The sequence below is a fragment of the Oncorhynchus keta genome, chromosome 27, assembly GCF_023373465.1.
Source record: "Oncorhynchus keta strain PuntledgeMale-10-30-2019 chromosome 27, Oket_V2, whole genome shotgun sequence".
NCBI classification, from domain to species: domain Eukaryota; kingdom Metazoa; phylum Chordata; class Actinopteri; order Salmoniformes; family Salmonidae; genus Oncorhynchus; species Oncorhynchus keta.
The window spans coordinates 40,797,160-40,818,621 of NC_068447.1; the positions used below are offsets into that span (position 1 = coordinate 40,797,160).

Here is a 21,462-nt window from a genome sequence, read left to right on the forward strand (position 1 = left end):
CTATTATGTAACAAAATGTAAATACAATATTGTTAACAATATTATTACAGTGTTATTTCACAGGAATAAAAACAACAATGTAAAGTGTTACTAAAACCTGATTGTGTCCTTTATTTACCAAATTCATGACAACTATAGATATACAAACTGAAATACATTTAATTAGACAATTATTTAAAAAGAGAAAATACTTTTGTCAGACAATACATTTATTTTTCCAATACAGTAGTCACTTGATTCACTGCATTTTAATACAAATGCTTTTGAAATCATGTTTAGAACTTCTGCTTCCTGAATAAGTAGCACCTAGTTTTCCATTTAGTACTCCTATCCCTTACCCTCAATGGAGTCAACCCCCACCTCTTCATAATCTTTCTCCGGGGCTGCCATGCCCTCTCTGGCTTCAGAGAACTCTCCCTCCTCCATGCCCTCACCCACATACCATACAGTTGATGTCGGATGTTTACATACACGTAGGTTAGAGTCATTGAAACTCGTTTTTCAACCACTCCACAAGTATCTTGTAAACAAACTATAGTTTTGGAAAGTCAGCTAGGACATCTACTAAGTCATTTTTCCAACAATTGTTTACAGACAGATTCGTTCACTTATAATTCACTGTATCACAATTCCAGTGGGTAAGAAGTTTACATACACAAAGTTGACTGTGCCTTTAAACAGTTTGAAAATTCCAGAAAATTATGTCATGGCTTCAGAAGCTTCTGATAGGCTAATTGACATCATTTGAGTCAATTGGAGGTGCACCTGTGGATGTATTTCAAGGCCTACCTTCAAACTCAGTGCCTCTGCTTCACATCATGGGAAAATCAAAAGAAATCAGCCAATACCTCAGAAAAAAATTGTAGATCTCCACAAATCTGGTTCATCCTTGGGAGCAATTTCCAAATGCCTGAAGGTACCACGTTCATCTGTACAAATAATAGTATGCAAGTATAAACAGCATGGGACCACGCACCGGTCATACCTCTCAGGAAGGAGACACATTCTGTCTCCTAGAGATGAACATACTTTGGTGCGAAAAGTGCAAATCAATCCCTGAATAACAGCAAAGGACCTTGTGAAGATGCTGGAGGAAACAGGTACAAAAGTATATATATCCACAGTAAAACGAGTTCTATATCGACATAACTTGAAAGGCCGCTCAGCAAGGAAGAAGCCACTGCTCCAAAACCGACATAAAAAAGCCAGACTACGGTGTACAACTGCACATGGGGACAAAGATCGTACTTTTTGCACAAATGTCCTCTGGTCTGATGAAACAAAAATAGAGCTGTTTGGCCATAATGACCATCGTTACATATCGAGGAAAAAGGGGGAGGTTTGCAAGCCGAAGAACACCATCCCAAAAGTGAAGCACGGGGGTAGCATCATGTTGTGGGGGTGCTTTGCTGCAGGAGGGACTGGTGCACTTCACAAAATAGATGGCATCATGAGGTAGGAAAATGATGTGGATATATTGAAGCAACATATCAAGACATCAGTCAGGAAGTTAAAGCTTGTTTGCAAATGGGTCTTCCACATGGACAAGGAGGCCAACAAACCTGACTCAGTTACACCAGCTCTGTCAGGAGGAATGGGCCAAAATTCACCCAATTTATTGTGGGAAGCTTGTGGAAGGCTACCCAAAACATTTGACCCAAGTTAAACAATTGAAAGGCAATGTTACCAAATACTAATTGAGTGTAAGTAAACTTCTGACTCACTAGGAATGTGATGAAAGAAATCAAAGCTGAAGTAAATCATTCTCTCAACTATTATTCTGACATTTCACATTCTTAAAATAAAGTGGCGATCCTAACTGACCTAAGACATGAAATTTGTACTAGGACTAAATGTCAGAAATTGTGAAAAAATGAGTTGAGATGTATTTAGCTAAGTTGTATATAAACTTCCGACTTCAACTGTACCAGTGCATGAAGGCACGTTTGGCGTAAATCAGGTCAAACTTGTGGTCAAGACGAGCCCAGGCCTCTGTCACAGCAGTGGTGTTGCTCAGCATGCACACAGCCCAACCAGGGACCACAGTGGGAGGCTGATAGTGGAGTCCAACCTTGAAGCCAGTTGGGCACCAGTCAACAAATTGGATGTTGTGTTTGGTCTTGATGGTGGCAATATGTAAGTCGCTCTGGATAAGAGCGTCTGCTAAATGACTTAAATGTAAATGTAAATGTAATAGCAGCATTGAGATACTTGGGCACCACATTACCATGGAACAGAAGGCAAAATGCCATGTACTTGCCATGGGAAGGGTCACATTTCACCATCTGATTGGCTGACTCAAAGCAGGCGTTGGTGATTTCAGAGACAGTGAGCTGCTCATGGTAAGCCTTCTCTGCAGAGATAACTGGGGCATAGGTAGCTAGAGGAAAATTAATACGTGGACAGGGCACCAGTTGTCAGATCAACATTAAGGGCCACCATTATATCGAGGGGAAGCAGGGATGGAGGAAACAATCTGGCTAATGAGCCTGTTGAGGTTGGTTTAGGTGGGATGCTCAATGTCGAGGTTCCTACTACAGATGTCATATATAGTCTCATTATCCACCATGAAGGCACAGCCAGAGTGCTCTAGGGTGGTGTGGGTGGTCAGGATGGAGTTGTAAGGTTCCACCACAGCTATGGACACCTGGGGAGCTGGGTAGATGGAGAACTCCAGTTTGGACTTCTTGCCATAGTCAACAGACAGGCGCTCCATCAGCAGGGAGGTGAAACATGAGCCAGTAACACCTCCAAAGCTGTGGAAAACCAGGAAGCCCTGAAGGCCTGTGCACTGATCAGCTTGAGGATAAAAAAGGGACATGTGCAGTGCCTTCAGAAAGTATTCATACTTCTTGACTTATTCCACATTTTATTGTGTTACAGCCTGAATTCAAAATGTATTAAATATATTCTGTCTCACCCATCTACACACAATACCCCATAATGATAGTGAAAACATGTTTTCGAAATTTTAACAAATGTATTGAAAATGAAATACAGAAATATCTAATTTACATAAGTATTCACACCCTGGGGTGGCAGGGTAGCCTAGTGGTTAGAGCGTTGGACTAGTAACCGGAAGGTTGCAAGTTCAAACCCCTCAGCTGACAAGGTACAAATCTGTTGTTCTGCCCCTGAACAGGCAGTTAACCCACTGTTCCTAGGCTGTCATTGAAAATAAGAATTTGTTCTTAACTGACTTGCCTAGTTAAATAAAGGTAATATATATATATATATATACTTTGTAGAAGCACCTTTGACAGCAATTAGTCTTTCTGGGCAAGTCTCTAAGAGCTTTCCATACCTGGATTGTGCAATATTTGCCCATTATTATTTTCAAAATTCTTCAAGCTCTGTCAAATTGGTTGTTGATCATTGCTAGACAACCATTTTTAGGTCTTTCTATTGATTTTCAAGTAGATTTAAGTCAAAACTGTCATTAGGCCACTCATTCACTGTCTTCTTGGTAACAAACTCTAGTGTAGATTTGGCCTTTTGTTTAAGGTTATTGTGCTGCTGAAAGGTGAACCATGTTTTCCTCTAGAATTTTGCCTGTGCTTAGCTCCATTCCATTTATTTTTATCCTGAAAAACAAAGGCTGTTTATTTTTTTTTAAAGTAACCTTTATTTAACTAGGCAAGTCAGTTAAGAACAAATTCTTATTTACAATGACAGCCTACTGAGGAACAGTGGGTTAACTGCCTTGTTCAGGGGCAGAACGACAGATTTTTACCTTGTCAGCTCAGGGATTCAATTATTCAGCAACCTTTCGGTTACTGGCCCAATGCTCTAAGCAACAGGCTACCTGCCGCCAATGGCTGTAACACAACAAAATGTGGAAAAAGTCAAGGGGTGTGAGTACTTTCTGAAAGCACGGTAAAGATACGTTTAAGATTCCACATTCAAATTATTTAGCTGATCAAACATTTAATTCATTAATTTATTCATTCATGAATATACCCACCAGTTTGCGGATCCTTTTCAGCACCAGGTCAATGATCTCTTTGTCAATAGTGGTGTCCACAGGCGTAATTGTTGGTAGCATCCTCTTTGCCAGTAATGAGTTGTTCAGGATGAATAACTGGCGGTAAGTCCCAGTGCGCACCTCATCTGAGGAGAGAAAATTAGCAGCTCATGAAGGTCTTGAATGAGGAGCTCAATACCAAGAAAGAAAGGAATCATATGCAGCCACACCTCTTTTCGATAAGAAACAAGGCTTACTTGTAGGCTCCATGTCTACAAACACAGCCATGGGGACATAAATTCCAGTACCGGTCTCACTGAAGAAGGTGAGGAAGAAGTCATCTCCTCCTCCGATGGTCTTGTCGCATCTGTCCATGTGGCTGGATCCCATGTTCCAGTCAGTAGAGCTTCCAGCAGGCATTGCCCAGCCTGACTCATGTGGACGGATATGCACTCACGCTGGTGAGGAAAACCTTATTTAATTAGAATCAAACTCTAACAAAAATGTTTGGACACTTGTTCTATACAATCAGAATATGTTCTCAGTATTAAAAACAAATCATCCATATGCCTACCTCAAAATAGTTTATAAAAGAGAGAGCTACTTTGCTGATAGGAGAGGAAGACAGACTTTGTTGCAGCAGTGTAACAGTGTGTCATTGTAGTGAGTGAAGGTAGTAACATTGTAACAGCTTTCACAGCATCAGATTGTTTTCTGCTCTATAAAAGGCTAAATAATCCAGAATAATTTATGTCTGCCTTATTGTAGGTTATGCTAGTACGTAGGCTCTCCATCACCGATATATGCCTACAGGGCTGTGCACAGACCTTTTGGGGGGCATGTGCTCAACCCCCCAAAAATGTTGGGGCCTCCTGAGTTGTGCAGCGTTCTAAGACCCTGCATCACAGTGCTTGAGGCATCACTACAGACCCAGGTTCGATCCCAGGCTGTGTCACAGCCGGCCGTGACTGGGAGACCCGTGAGGCGGAGCACAATTGGCCCAGCGTCGTCCGGGTTAGGAGATGATTTGACCGGCCGGGATTTCCTTGTCCCATAGCGCTCTAGCGACTCCTTGGGCACCTGCAAGCTGACTTCGGTCGCCGGCTGAATGGTGTTTCCTCCAACACATTGGTGCGTCTGGCTTCTCGGTTAAACGAGCAGTGTGTCAAGAAGCAGTGCGGCTTGGCAGGGTTGTGTTTCGGAGGACGCATGACTCTCGATCTTCGTCTCTCCCAAGTCCGTAGGGGAGTTGCAGGAATGGGACAAGACTTTCACTACCAATTGCGGTAAAAGTACAACAAAAAAGCAGCTTTGGCAGCGATTACAGCTGTGAGTCTTTCTGAGTACGTCCAAGAGCATTCCACACCTGGATTGTGCATCATTTGCCCATTATTCTTTTCAAAATTCTTCTAGCTCTGTCAAATTGGTTGTTGATCATTGCTAGACAACCCATTTAAGATCTTACCATAGATTTTCAAGTAGATACACGTCAAAACTCAGTAACATTCACTGTCTTCTTGGTAAGCAACACCAATGTAGATTTGGCCTTGTGTTTTAGGTTATTGTCCTGCTGAAAGTTGAGTTAATTTCCCAGTGTCTGGTGGAAAGCAGACTGAACCAGGTTTTCCTTTAGGATTTTGCCCGTGCTTAGCTCCATTCCATTTAGTTTTTATTCTGACAAACTCCCCAGTCCTTTAACAATTACAAGCATGCCCACAACATGATGCAGCCACCACTATGCTTGAAAATATGGAGAGTGGTACTCAGTTGTGTGTTGTATTAGATTTGCCCTAAACATAACACTTTTTTTCAGGACAAAAAGATAATTGTTTTGCCACATTTTTGCAGTTTCTTTAGCGCCTTGATGCAAACAGGATGCATGTTTTGAAATATTTTTTTATTCTGTACAGGGTCATATCCGCAGTAAGAAGCTTGGGGTTGAGGGTGCTGCGATTATTTTGTAGGGGGTGCTTATACAGGACCAGTAAAGGCCCAGTACACTACTTTTAAACTAAATGTACATTTAAAATAAGTGTATTTGAGTGTTTACCAGCATTTTGTAGTCTGATAATTATCTGTACAAAACAGTTAATCTGATCATCTGAATATAAAAATACTTGCTTGATATATGTTTTCCAGTTTCTTGAAATACCTTGCAAATGCAACTTTTTCCTATGTAAAAACTTAAAACGGTCTATTTATTCCTTTTCTAGAAGACGCTAATCCAGAGCAATTTACAGTAGTGAGTGCATACATTTTCATACTGGTCCCCCATGGGAATAGAACCCACAACCCTAGCATTGCAAGTACCATGCTCTGCCAACTGAGGCACATCATCACAAACCACTTGATGTCTCAATGTACTTAATTACTGTATTGTGCATTGTTTTACTTCATGGGGATCGAAAGTCTACAGGTACAAACCTAGATGACCTGCCAATGTAAAATACAGTAATGTACGTTTATTTACATTAAGCGTATTGTAGGATTTTAAATTAACACTGCACAAAAAGTGGTTGTTTTCCATGTTATTTGATCAAGAAAAATATTTAATGTAATGTGCATGTTTTGTGTCTTTGCCCATTACTTTGCACATTTTGATTTAAATGTTAGAGTACAGGGTCTTGTTCTTTCTGGATTCCATTAGAATGACAATCACAGAGAAAATGACAGGGCAACAAGTCTTAGAATTCCAACTATTGAATCCTGCAAGATACTGTTCTTAATTATACACCAACCTTTTTTTTGTGCCAAAGCTGAGATGCTCTCTAGCAACTGAGTTAGGAAGGACGCCTGTTTCTCTGTAGAGACTGGGTGTATTGATACGCCATCCAAAGTGTAATTAATAATATCCCCCATGCTCAAAGAGATATTCAGTCTGCTTTTTTTAACTGATCTTACAATTGATTACCTTCTTCGCGAGGCATTGTAAAATCTCCCTGGTCTTTGTGGTTGACTCTGTGTTTGAAAATTCACTGTTCGACTTGAGGGATCATACAGATCATTGTATGTGTGGGGTACAGGGATGAGCTTGTCATAAAATAAAATCACTTGTTAAGCAGATTTTTACTCCTGAACTTATTTAGGCTTGCCATAGCAAAGGGGTTCAAGACATTCAAGACTCAAGACATTTCAGCTTAAAATGTTTAATTAACCTGTAAACACTTTTAAAAACATAATTCTACTTTGACTTTATGGGATATTGTGTGTAGGCCAGTGACAAAACATCTCAATTGAATTTATTTTAAATTCCGGCTGTAACACGACAAAATGTGGAAAGAGTCAAGGGGTGTGAATACATTCTGAAGGCACTGTAGACACACAACACAAACACATGCACATCCATACACAAACACTTTTTACATTCATCGTTTGCTGCTGCTACTCTGTTCTTTATTTTACTCTTATTATTATCAATTATCAATGTCTGGTCACTTTACCCTGCCTTCATTTACATATCTACCTCAAATACCTTGCACCTCTGCACATTAATCGGGTAGTGGTACTCCCTGTATATAGCAACATTTTATTTTATTCCTATTTTATTTGTATTATTCTTTTTAAACTGCATCGTTGGGAATGGCTCGTAAGCAAACATTTCACGGTAAAGTCTACACCAATCACTATGCAAATGTACACAGCAAAATCCATGGTGTACATTTAACCCTGAAAGAGTCCAACTGCACTGAAGTTAAAATAAGACATTTGAACGTGCTAAAGATTTAACTCTGAAAATGTTCCCCCATTTAACTCTGAAATTGTAAAAAGTACACTATTTTTAGTGAACATATGAGTCCCACTGTACTGGTGGTGTTAAAATAACACTTTTGAAAGTGTTGAGGATTTATCTCTGTCGCAGTGTTCATCATTTTAATCTTAAAGGGTTCAAAGGAACAGAGGTCGGTACAGGTGCATCAAAGCTGGGACCGAGAGACTGAAAAACAGCTTCTATCTCAAGGCCATCAGACTGTTAAACAGCCACCACTACTAACATAGAGAGGCTGCTGCCAACATACTGACTCAAATCTCTAGCCACTTTAATAATTAAAAATTGGATGTAATAAATGTATCACTAGTCACTTTAAACAATGCCACTTTAGATAATGTTTACATACCCTACATTACTAATCTCATATGTAGATGAGTATGCCGTTTGGCCATCGCTCATCCACATATTTATATGTACATATTCTTATTCATTCCTTTACACTTGTGTGTGTATAAGGTAGTTGTTGTAAAATCGTTAGGAATTGTTAGATTACTTGTTAGATATTACTGCACAGTCAGAACTAGAAGCACAAGCATTTCGCTACACTCGCATTAACATCTGCTAACCATGTGTATGTGACCAATAACATTTGATTTGATTTGAAGGAACTTGATTGTGGTGTTCGCATAACTCTACTGTAAAACATAACACTTGATTTAGAGTAAACTGGACTCCCTTTGCTTAGTGTGACTCTGTTACACAGTGACAGTGTAAGAAATGAACAGCTGTAGTTTAACCGTAAATCATTTTTGGGGTGTTATTTTAAAACTGTATGGTGTTAAGATTAATTTGTTAATAACACCCATGACAGTATTTGTTAGTGACAGAGACATAGTTGTTGGATTATTTCCTTTTAAAGACCTGTGGCTTTCACCAAGTAAGTTCCTTACATATCGCATTACATATGTTTTATTCTAGCACAGTAGTGTTAGGAAACTCCTGGTTTACAGGCCACATCAAGCCTGCAAATCACATTATGCTGGCTTGCAAAGTGATCCAGCCAGAGTTAGGATATACAACAGTTGGAATATTTAATCACCGCAACCTGCATTCAGAATTACTTTCAAGGTTAGGAGACTTGTGAAAAAACACTACCTAAACCATTTAAACTGGAACAAACCATTTCAGTAACGGGTCCAATAAATCTAACTACGTGGATTAGTTTTGAAAATGTACATGATTTTTCTTTGTGTAGCATAAGATTAATCAATGTACATGTATACTGAACAAAAATATAATATATGTGTAATATAATATAAATATGTAAAAGTGCTGATCTCATGTTTCATGAGCTGAAATAAAAGACACCAGAAATGTTCAAAACGTGCAAAAAACATTCCGAAATTTTCAGAAATGTGTTTACATCCCTGTTAGTGAGCATTTAACCGTTGCAAAGATAATCCATCCACCTGACAGGTGTGGCATATCAAGAAGGTGATTAAACAGCATGATCATTACACAGGTGCACCTTGTACTGGGGACAATAAAAGGCCACTCTAAAATGTGCAGTTTTGTCACACAACACAATGCTTCAGATGTCTCAAGTGTTGAGAGAGCGCGCAAATGGCATGCTGACTACAGGAATGTCCACCAGAGCTGTTGCCAGATTATTGAATGTTAATGTCTCTACCATAAGCCACCTCCAACATCATTTTAGAGAATTTGACAGTACGTCCAACAGGCCTCACAACCGCAAACCATGTGTATCAACGCAAGCCCAGGACCTCATCATCTGGCTTACGTCACCTGCAGGTTCGTCTGAGACGAGCTACCCGAACAGCTGATGAACCTGAGGAGTATTTCTGTCTTTAATAAAGCCCTTTTCTGGGGGTAGATTTATTCTGATTTGCTGGGGCCTGGCTCCCCAGTGGGTGGGCCTATGTCATCACAGGCCCACCCATGGTTGTGCCCCTGCCCAGTCATGTGAAATCCATATATTAAGGCCTATTGAATTTATTTCCATTGACTAATTACCTTATATGAACTGTAACTGATTAAAGCATGTTACACAATTGTTGCATTTATATATTTTTTCAGTATATAATCACAGATATTAAAAACAATCCCCCAAAAATCTAACTACAGTGGAGCATGCTGGGAAATATGATAATGACGGGTGTGATTTTGATCGGACTGTTTTACTCTCCACAGTGTAAAACAATAACTCTAGCTACAACAACACAACAACAACATTTGAGATTCTTCAAAGTAGCCACCCTTTGCATTGATGACAGCTTTGCACACTTTTGAAATTCTCTCAACCAGCTTCACCTGGAATGCTTTTCCAACATTCTTGAAGGAGTTCCAACATAAACTGAGCACTTGTTGGCACTTGTTGGCTGTTCTCTGTGGTCCAACTCTTCCCAAACCATCTCAATTGGGTTAAGGTCGGGTGATTGTTGAGGCCAGGTCATCTGATGCAGCAATCCACCACTCTGCTTGGTCAAATAGCCCTTACACAGCCAGGAGGTGTGTTTTGGGTCATTGTCCTGTTGAAAAACAAATGATAGTCCCACTAAACCAGATGGGATGGCGTATCGCTGCAGAATTCTGTGGTAACCATGCTGGTTAAATGTGCCTTGAATTCTAAATAAATCAACCACAGTGTCACCAGCAAAGCACCCCCACACCATCACACCTCCTCCTCCATGCTTCACTGTGAGAACCACACATGCAGAAATGATCCTACTCTGCATCTCACAGAGACACGGTGGTTGGAACCAAAAATCTCAAATTTGCACTCATCAGAACAAAGCTATTGCTCGTGTTTCTTGGCCCAAGCAATTCTCTTCTTTTTATTGTTGTCCTTTAGTGTTTTTTCTGTTGCAGCAATTCGACCATGAAGGCCTGATTCACTCAGTCTCCTCTGAACAGTTGATGTTGAGATGTGTCTGTTACTTGAACTCTGTGAAGCATTTATTTGGGCTGCAATTTCTGAGGCTGATATCTCTAATGAACTTATCTTCTGCAGCAGAGGTAACTCTGAGTCTTCCTTTCCAGTGACAGTCCTAATGAGAGCCAGTTCCATCATAGAGCTTGATGGGTTTTTTGACTGCAGTTGAGGAAACTTTCAAAGTTATTGACATTTTCCGGATTGACTGACCTTCACGTCTTCAAGAAATAATGGACTGTTGTTTCTCTTTGCTTATTTGAGCTGTCCATAATATGGACTTTGTATTTGACCAAATAGGGCTATCTTCTGTATACCATCCCTACCCTGTCACAACACAACTGGAAAGAAATTTCACAAATTAACATTTAAGAAGGCACACCTGTTAATTGAAATGCATTCCAGGTGACTGTCATCAAGACAAAGGGTGGCTACTTTGAAGATTCTATAAAATACAAAATACGTTTTGATTTGTTTAACACTTTTTTGATTACTACATGATTCCATGTGTTATTTCACAGTTTTGATGTCTTCACTATTATTCTACAATGTAGAAAATAGTAAAAATAAAGAAAAACCCTTGAAGGAGTAGGTGTGTCCAAACTTTTGACTGGTACTGTATTTCCAGTAGCCACCCAAATGAGGCCTACCTATTAAACTGTTAAGTCAAATCGCCAGGTAGCCTATTGTTCTGGCAAAGATGAGTCAGTAGCAGATTGACAAACTGTATTTTATATAGATGAATAATGTAGACCTCCTCTGTTATTGACAGGCAAAACGGGTGGATTTGAAACAAGTTCCTTCTGGTCACTAACCTGGATATGTGCGCCCACCTTAGTGCAACAATGCTGATGACTGGTCATTAGTAAACAATCAACAACTGCAACTTTTTGCTTCTGTAGAATATTTCCGATTTTAATGGAGACTTGCGGGCAATGGGTTCAGACAAAAAGGACAAAAATTGTATTCCAAAAAAAATAAACATATTGGGGGAAATTATAGGCTATCACCACTGAAAAGGGCATTTTGGAGACGGGCAAAGGGGCATGTGCTCTGCACCGTAGTGATGAGCGATTAACCAATATTTTTTTATTCGGTTTTTAAACAACTAATTGACTGACGGTTCAATTATTTGAATTCTATTTCTTTTTTTTTCTGTGAGCTCGATGCGCACATTGTTGAGTTTATCTGTAGATAAGACAGATCAAACCCGAACTGTGCAATGTAGTAGGGAGTTGTAGTTTCCAACAGGCCAATATTCTACATACAGTAATTTATCGCAGAAAACGTGGCAATTAACTGCAATGACCATAATGTATTGCGTGCCTACTTCTCAGTCTGTGTTTCTTTTACTCCTGCTATGTAAAGGTGACAGAAAAATGCGTGCTTGAGAGATAGAGAACAAATGCTTCAAGAGGTATCTTTACCTGAAAATACATGATCTAAGTGATTGGTAATTGGTATTCAGCAGTAGTTGTATTTAGTCAGACAGCATTGGCAGCAGCTCTATAGAGATGAGATGATGACTTGGAATTAAATAATAACGTCATCAAATAAAACAGATGTAATATACATAACAATTGAAATATTTTATTAAAGTAAAGTAATGTGAATAAATTATGGTTAATAAGTTATAAGCACTAATGGATAGACACTACCATGAATGGATATTTATTAATTGTTTTAATTGCTTCTGTGCTGTTACAGCATTCAATACACATAACGCATAGTGCATTTAATGTCAAAAATATCGAACCGACTTCAGAAAGCACTAATTGTTTAGCACTACTGCACTACTGCCCCATTGGTGCACGTGCTTGTAGGCCTACATTACTGACGAGTGACGATGACTATGCATTGCAAACACGAACTGGTACAGTCAGTGGCGACCTGTCACTCAGGGCAGGTAGGGCAGAGCCCCACCTGTTTTGAGTCCCACCTGCCAAGCTAAAAATAATATTATATATATACACACTACCGTTCCAAAATTTGGAACGGTAGGCTTCCTATTTCGCAACAAAGCCTCCTTCACTCATGCTGCCAAACATACCCTCGTAAAATGGACTATCCTACCGATCCTTGACTTCGGCGATGTCATTTACAAAATAGCCTCCAACACTCTACTCAGCAAATTGGATGTAGTCTCTCACAGTGCCATTTGTTTTGTCACTAAAGCCCCATATACAACCCACCACTGCGACCTGTATGCTCTCGGTGGAAGGCCCTCGCTACATATCCGTCGCCAAACCCACTGGCTCCAGGTCATCTATAAGTCTTTGCTAGGTAAAGCCCCGCCTTATCTCAGCTCACTGGTCACCATAGCAACTCCCACCTGTAGCACACGCTCCAGCAGGCATATTTCTCTGGTCATCCACAAAGCCAACACCTACTTTAGCCGCCTTTCCTTCCAGTTCTCTTCTGCCAATGACTGGAACGAATTGTAAAAGTCACTGAAGCTGGAGACTTATATCTCCCTAGCATCAGCTGTCAGAGCAGCTTACCGACCACTGCACCTGTACACAGCCCATCTGTAAATAGCCCACCCAATTACCTTATCTCCATGTTATTTTTTTGCTATTTTGCACCCCAGTATCTCTACTTGAACATCATCATCTGCACATCTTTCACTCCAGTGTTTATACTAAATTGTAATTATATCTCCACTATGGCCTATTTATTGCCTTACTTCCCTAATCTTACTACATTTGCACACACTGTACATAGATTTTTCTATTGTGTTATTGACTGTACGTCTGTTTATCCCATGTGTAACTCTGTGTTGTTGTTTTTGTTGCACTGTTTGCTTTATCTTGGCCAGGTCGCAGTTGTAAATGAGAACTTGTTCTCTACTGGCCTACCTGGTTAAATAAAGGTGAAATAAAAAAGGGTTGCCCTGACGACTATGTCTGCTTTAATGCTATTGGGCAAGTCATGGTAAATCTGATGATGATCCACTGATATTATCATGGATTGTTTAACTAATAGTCAAATGTATGACCCCAAAAAAACATCTGGGTCAGAGGGTTTAGACCCTTACTGTCATGCGGAGCGGAACAGGTGAAATCAAGAGCAGACTCAGACAAGGAGACTGGGATGAGGTAACCAAGGTATTTATTGAAACACGGGAGGGGGAAGATTGAGTGCAGGCCAGGGGAAACTTTGGCGGGTTGCCGGAAACCAGTTGCGGAGGCTGAGGGTGAGGCGAGAGGTGTTGGGACAGGGTAAGTAGGTCCGGAGGGGAATCCAAGGGAGCGTAAAGTGAGGAATCCAGGACAGAGTAGCAGGACTGACGAGAAGTTGGACTGGAGACAGGGACCAGAGTCAGAGCAGGCAGAACTATAGCGGAAAGGAAAACAGCATCAGGCAAGGGGAACCAGGAACAAACAGCAGGAAACATGGACTGACTGAGCAGAGGTTACAATCTGGCAGTGTGGAGGTGGCAGGATTGAGTATTTGTAGTCTTGACTATGGAACAGATCTGCTCTGACTCGAGCACACCTGTCTCTGCCCACACAATCACACACACACACACACACACACACACACACACACACACACACACACAGAGGGAGAGGGAGAAAGCACTGAGGAAGTGGCGGCAGGTCAAGGAGACACAGGATGAGCACTAGAGGGCGTGACAGGACTAGATGTGACATTTTCTTTTTAAGGTTGCTGCCTCTATCATCGCCAAGCCTATCTCTGACCTTTTTAACCTGTCTATCCTCTCTGGGGAGGTTCCCATTGCTTTGAAGGCAGCCACGGTTCGTTCTTTATTTAAAGGTGAGATCAAGCTGATCCTAACTGTTATAGGCCTAATTCTATTTTGCCCTGTTTGTCAAAGTGTTGGAAAAACCTGTCAATAATCAACTGACACTGCTTTCTTGGTGTCTATAGTATTATCTCTGGTATGCAATCTGGTTTCCGCTCAGGTTATGGATGTGTCACTGCAACCTTAAAGGTCCTCAATGATGTCCCCATTGCCCTTGGTTCTAAGCAATGTTGCGCTGCTATTTTTATTGACTTGGCCAAAGCTTTTGATACGGTAGACCATTCCATTCTTGTGGGCTGTCTCTGAGGGGTCTTTGGCCTGGTTTGCTAACTATCTCTCTCAAGGAGTGCATTGTATAGAGTCAGAAAATATGCTATCTCAGCCACTGCCTGTCACCAAGGGTGTACCCCACGCCTTTCTCAATTTACATCAACAACATAGCTCAGGCAGTAGGAAGCTCTCTCATCCATTTATATGCAGATGATACAGTCTTATACTCAGCTGGCCCCTCCCGGGTTTTTATGTAAACTCTCTACAACAAAGCTTTCTTTCTTAGTGTCCAACAAGCTTTCTCTGCCCTCAACCTTATTCTGAACACCTCCAAAACAAAAGTAATGTGGTTTGGTAAGAAGTATGCCTCTCTCCCCACGGGAGTGATTACTATCTCTGAGGGTTTAGAGGTTGAGGTACTCACCTCATACATGTACTTGGGAGTATGGCTAGACGATACACTGTCCTCACTCCCCCCTATCTGAGATATCCAAAAGAAAAAAATCTACTGCAGCCGTCATCCTTCATATACAACACCCGTTCTGTCAGTCACATTCTGTTAAAGGTCCCCAAAGCGCACACATCCCTGGGTCGCTCGTCTTTTCAGTTTGCTGCAGCAAACACTCAATCTGGACAGTTTTATCTCAGTCTCTTCATTCAAAGACACAATCATGGACACTCTTACTGACAGTTGTGGCTGCTTTGCGTGATGTATTGTTGTCTCTACCTTCTTGCCCTTTGTGCTGTTGTCTGTGCCCAATAATGTTTGTATCCTGTTTTGTGCTGCTACCATGTTGTGTTGCTACCATGTTGTTGTCATGTTGTGTTGCTACCATGCTGTGTTGTCATGTGTTGCTGCTGTGCTACGTTGTTATCTTTAGGTCTCTCTTTATGTAGTGCTGTGTTGTCTCTCTTGTCGTGATGTGTGTTTAGTCCTGTATTTTTTTATTTAATTTATTTAAAAAAATAAAAAATGTATCCTCCCGCAGTAGGCCGTCATTGTAACAAGAATTTGTTCTTAACTGACTTGCCTAGTTAAGAAAGGTTATATAAAATCAAACAAATAAAATGTAGGCCAAGTACAAGTGTCATTGTGATTATTATTTGTATTCATTTCAAGATATTCTGTTGCTTGTTTTAATATTTATGGTCAGTTGCAGCCTGACCACATTCAGTTAAAAAAGCACTGTTCAATATGGGTGCCTTCATCAACATGGGTAGACTTAAATAGCTAATATTATTGATCAAATGTTTGACTGCACCAACTAAACTTGAATTTGTGGTTGTTGTAGAACTACTGTCCGTGCTGCTGATAATAGAGGCCCAATGACTCAAGCCTAGATCTAGGACAGGGGGCAACAGACACCCAACCCTCAAGCCCCCATCCTCCCTTGGTCCATCCGTTGCTAGGTGATGAATAACGGAGTTGCTTGGTTACAGGCCAAGTATCCACATAAACCGTCTTTATCTGTTGGTCACATGACCAAGCTTGAATAGCAGCAGCAGTAAAAAAGGAGTAGGACACAGCTGCCCCGGTGGGGGATGTGACTGAGGCTTCCATCCAAGTCCAAGTTCCTTGTTTTTCTTTTCTCTTATACTGAGGTATAGAGGACACAGTTAAAACCTCATTTCTCTGTCTATGGTAGGATGAGCTGGAGAAGAACAAACTGTGGTGGAAAGAATTGTGATGAGAATTGTGATGAGGATGGGGATGAAACCTTGACTTTTGACGAACAAATGCCAAACAATGCACGTGGTATGGCAGTTTAAACAAACCTTTTGAGGCATTGCTATGGCTTCATGATTTGTTTGGATAAGGGGGAAAAAATGTCCATAAAAAATAATTGTATGTCATTCAACATGCAGCAGCGAAGTGCAAAGGCTCAGGGGCAACCCTGGTTGCTAACCACATGGGACTTAATGGCAACTATACACACTATCCCCATAGGGTTATACATGATATCCCCATTATCTGCTCCAGAAGTCACTGAGAGAAGAGCACTAGAAAAACACAAAGTTGTTTATCATGAAAACGTCTATTTTTATCACCTCTATAAAAAAAAGAAGCTATTTAAGATTTATGCCCAACAGTGGAATATGTTTTTTAAGCAGGAACGGCAATAAGAAGTAAGCCACAGATACTGTAGACATGGCTGTTGATTCCAAAATCCTCTTTTGAAAGCTTTTATCATAATCACAAAGTCCTTAAAGCTTTAATATGTTCACGGAGATAACCAGTATAGGCCAACAACTGCTATTTGACTACATTGGAAAACCATGAGTGCGATCCATAGATTCCATAGTGGACCACTCCCATCCAGCTGCTGTTTAACTTCAGGGCTCCTTGTCCGTCATCTGTTGCGGTGTGGGAATTGTATAGGCATGAGACCACACGTCTTGTCCGCACCTTCTATAGTGGACCCAAATCACACTCACACTTTACTGTTTTAACACACAATTGACATTCATCTTTGTTTCTTGGTAGCTTACCCAGTGAGCAAAACTGGTCAAAAATATGTGATTTCAACCAGTTTTTCTGTTAAAATGAAGTCTTTTCAACCAGTTTTGCTCACAGGGTATATTTAGAATATTCCAAAATAAAGCTCTAAAGACAAACAAATTGCTTGTTTCAGATACTTTTGAGTGGATTTTACAGAGGGGCTGTATCAAAGCAATTATTCACTTTACAGTACTTGTGTTGTTTTTGTATGATTTCACCTTTATTTAACTAGGCAAGTCAGTTAAGAACTTACAATGACTACCAGACAAAATCCAGTACTCAGCATAGTCTGACAATGCAGGCTTTTCAACCCTGGGTTGTTGTGTAAATCCTTCAGGACAGTCTGTGTGGTGATGCAGACTTATCAGGGAACTCAGACCTGAGCCCTTGAATTCAATACATGTTTGGTCATTATGGCTATATTCAATTGGATAGATAGCAGAAAGAATAAAACGTGTCCTTAACAACAAATACACTCAGGCCAGCCCAGTGCATTCAGGAGCAAGACACGGTGATCACGTGATCAGCCCAGAGAATATAGGACAAAGAGGGAGGAGAGATAGGAGGAGAAAAATATGCTTCAGCAGCATCATTGGACCACTGGCTCAGCTTCAGTGAGATAGCGTCCTTCCCTGATTCTGTCATTTTAAATTATTTATCTGGTACTGTTCTCTAAAAGGACTTTGGACATAAATCTATATATAACCATAATTTAAGATGTGGGTATGTGTTTTAGGCTGTCCTATAGTGATAGATTGGAATATTTCTTTGAGCATTCTGACCTTCAGTACCTTCCAACACTCCCATTGATTTGCAGTCAATACTCTTAATGCTAAAGCTGTCCCTACAACTAAATATGGGATTGCTCACTCTCAAGGGTATTCATGATAATATGCATTTTTAATTGGGGTGAACTATATATTCAAAAAGCTTGACACAGGACATAGGGTCAATTTACTACCTTCCATTCCCTGAATTACATACCATTTAATAATTATCATAATGCACAATTCGAAAAAATATACAATTAGCATAAAAGCTTCGTTTTAAAAATGTCATTTTCACACTCAAATAGGCGAATTACACAACGCACACTGCCTGTGCATAAATCTGGAAGCGCCGCCCCTCTACATCAGCAGTTGTTGCGTCGACCCTGACGGGCAGAGAATACGCTCATTCATTCAGACACAAATAGGGATCTCTCTGCGTATTGCTTTGTATTTTCCCTTGTTGTTCGATCCTCCTTAGAAAACATGGTAAGTTATGTTGTTTTTTTCAGCAGTAATAAGCCTGAAATAATTACGTTTTTGATGTTTTCTAATGAGAATTTATACAATTATGAGACAATATTACACCCTAATTGTGGCTATATGGGTCGATTCTTATTGTCTCGGACAATGAATTCTGGATTGGGGGGGATTTTGAGCATTTTCGTGCAGAATATTTGTTTAGACTGCGTTAGCGTTTGGAAATGGTATTGCATGCTATTTCGGTTTAATAAAAGGGTATTACATAAATTGGTATGGCAGTGGAATGAAAGAAAAAGGGCACTATATTTTGCATGCAGAAGTTGTGCTAGCTATTGAAAACATGAATTATACAATGTTCATCATAGGCAGCAACATTTATTTATCCAGGAAATTGATTTAAAATGGTAATAAAATGGGATTATATTCTCACTGTCATTCACTGTGTTGCTAGGTGTGGGAGGGCAGACTGGGTGGGACAGAAGGGGAATATATGTCTCTCTTCTGTAACAAATGTCTAACATTATGTCTAGTTTAATCCTGAAAATAAACCGATTCCTCCCCAGATGCCAGCTGCATTTTAATTCCTTAGTGATGTAATATGACTTTCTTGTCAGTTTAATAATGGCCATATGTTTATAGATGGCAAGTTTCCTCTGCTATTGGTCTCCATTTATACTGTTCTTCAGTTTACATGTAGACTACCCAGTCTTCCACTCGGTGGTGTTTTTGGCAAGTGTACATTTTTGTCAAATGTATTGTAATTCTGCTACATTAAAACCTCTTAAAGGATCGGCCCATTTAAAAAGAAAATTCGCCTACAATTACATACCCAAATCTAACTGCCTGTAGCTCAGAACCTGAAGCAAAGATATGCATATAATGTAGGATAATTTAACACATTATATCTGGTAAATACTAATAGAAAACAGCGTTTACATTTTTTTGCACCATCATCTTTGAAATGCAAGAGAAAGGCCATAATGAATTGCTCTTACCTAGGCGTAATTTAGACTTTGGCCACTCGTTGGCTTTAGTCTGATCCAATGTACTATTGCATATATGTTCAAAATGTTGTATCAAAACTGCCCAAATGTACCTAATTGGTTTATTCATACATTTTCAAGTTCATAATTGTGCACTCTCCTCAAACAATAGCATGGTATTCACTGGAATAGCTACTGTAAATTGGACAGTGCAGTTAGAGAAACAAGAATTTAAGCTTTCTGCCCTTATCAGATATGTCTATGTCCTGGGAATTGTTTTTGTTTCTTACAACCTCATGCTAATCACATTAGCCTACATTAGCTCAACCATCCCGAGGATGGGACACGGATCCTGTAGAGGATTAAATATTTTTCCATTTATTTTCCAGCGTGAGTGTATCTCTGTCCATGTGGGTCAGGCTGGAGTCCAGATTGGCAATGCCTGCTGGGAGCTCTACTGCCTGGAACATGGGATCCAGCCTGACGGACAGATGCCCAGTGACAAGACCATCGGAGGAGGAGATGACTCCTTCAACACCTTCTTTAGTGAGACTGGGGCTGGAAAGCATGTCCCCAGGGCTGTGTTTGTAGACCTGGAGCCCACAGTCATAGGTAAGCTTCCTGGTTCTCATTCAATTGAAATAAAGGTATGTCAAAAAGGATTTCCTCTGCTTTATTGAGCTCCTTAATGAGCTGTTCATTTTCTCTCCTCAGATGAGGTGCGCACTGGGACCTACCGCCAGTTATTCCATCCTGAACAGCTCATCACTGGCAAAGAGGATGCTGCCAACAACTACGCCCGTGGACACTACACTATTGGCAAAGAGATCATTGACCTGGTGTTGGACAGGATCCGCAAACTGGTGGCTATCTCAGAATGAATGAATTACATATTTGATCAACTATCTGATCAGAATGTGGAAATCGGTTGTCCTACTTTTATTGACATATTTCTCTTTCTCTTCAGGCTGACCAGTGTACAGGCCTTCAGGGCTTCCTGGTTTTCCACAGTTTTGGAGGTGGCACCGGCTCTGGTTTCACCTCCCTGCTGATGGAGCGCCTGTCTGTTGACTACGGCAAGAAGTCCAAGCTGGAGTTCTCCATCTATCCAGCTCCCCAGGTGTCCACAGCTGTGGTGGAACCTTACAACTCCATCCTGACCACCCACACCACCCTAGAGCACTCTGACTGTGCTTTCATGGTGGATAATGAGGCTATATATGACATCTGCCGTAGGAACCTCGACATTGATCGTCCCACCTACACCAACCTCAACAGGCTCATTAGCCAGATTGTTTCCTCCATTACTGCTTCCCTTCGATTCGATGGTGCCCTCAATGTTGATCTGACAGAGTTCCAGACCAACTTGGTGCCCTATCCCCGAATTCATTTTCCTCTGGCCACCTATGCCCCAGTCATCTCTGCAGAGAAGGCTTACCATGAGCAGCTCTCTGTCTCTGAGATCACCAATGCCTGCTTTGAGCCGGCCAATCAGATGGTGAAATGTGACCCTCGCCACGGCAAGTATATGGCTTGTTGCCTTCTGTTCCGTGGTGATGTGGTGCCCAAAGATGTCAATGCTGCTATTGCCACCATCAAGACCAAACGTTCTATTCAGTTTGTTGACTGGTGTCCAACTGGTTTCAAGGTTGGCATCAACTATCAGCCTCCCACTGTAGTCCCTGGTGGAGACCTGGCCAAAGTACAGAGGGCTGTGTGCATGCTGAGCAACACCACTGCTGTGGCAGAGGCCTGGGCTCGTCTTGACCACAAGTTTGACCTGATGTACGCCAAACGTGCCTTTGTGCACTGGTATGTGGGTGAGGGCATGGAGGAGGGAGAGTTCTCTGAAGCCAGAGAGGACATGGCAGCCCTGGAGAAGGATTACGAGGAGGTAGGGGTTGACTCCATTGAGGGGGAGGGAGAGGAGGAGGGAGAGGAGTATTGAAATGTCCCTGCAGGCAAGACATTGTCAAACATTGTTACTGTTGCATGATCTGATTATGATACCTAATAAAATATTTAATTCAATTAGCCATTTGTGCTCTTGGTCTTTATTCACAACAT

At 40.9% G+C, this 21,462-nt stretch overlaps 1 protein-coding gene and 1 pseudogene across 1 annotated transcript; one reads left to right on the forward strand and one right to left on the reverse strand.

The window, feature by feature from the left end:
• Window positions 1-318: 318 nt before the first annotated feature.
• LOC118360333 (tubulin alpha chain-like) lies at window positions 319-15,095 on the reverse strand (annotated as a pseudogene).
• Window positions 15,096-18,267: 3,172 nt separating this feature from the next.
• LOC118360052 (tubulin alpha chain-like) lies at window positions 18,268-21,429 on the forward strand. Its single transcript, XM_035739107.2, has 4 exons — window positions 18,268-18,418; window positions 19,785-20,007; window positions 20,110-20,258; window positions 20,363-21,429. Exons 1-4 carry the CDS (start codon window positions 18,416-18,418, stop codon window positions 21,341-21,343), a joined length of 1,356 nt encoding a protein of 451 aa, XP_035595000.1. The 5' UTR covers window positions 18,268-18,415; the 3' UTR covers window positions 21,344-21,429.
• The last annotated feature ends 33 nt before the right edge of the window (window positions 21,430-21,462 follow it).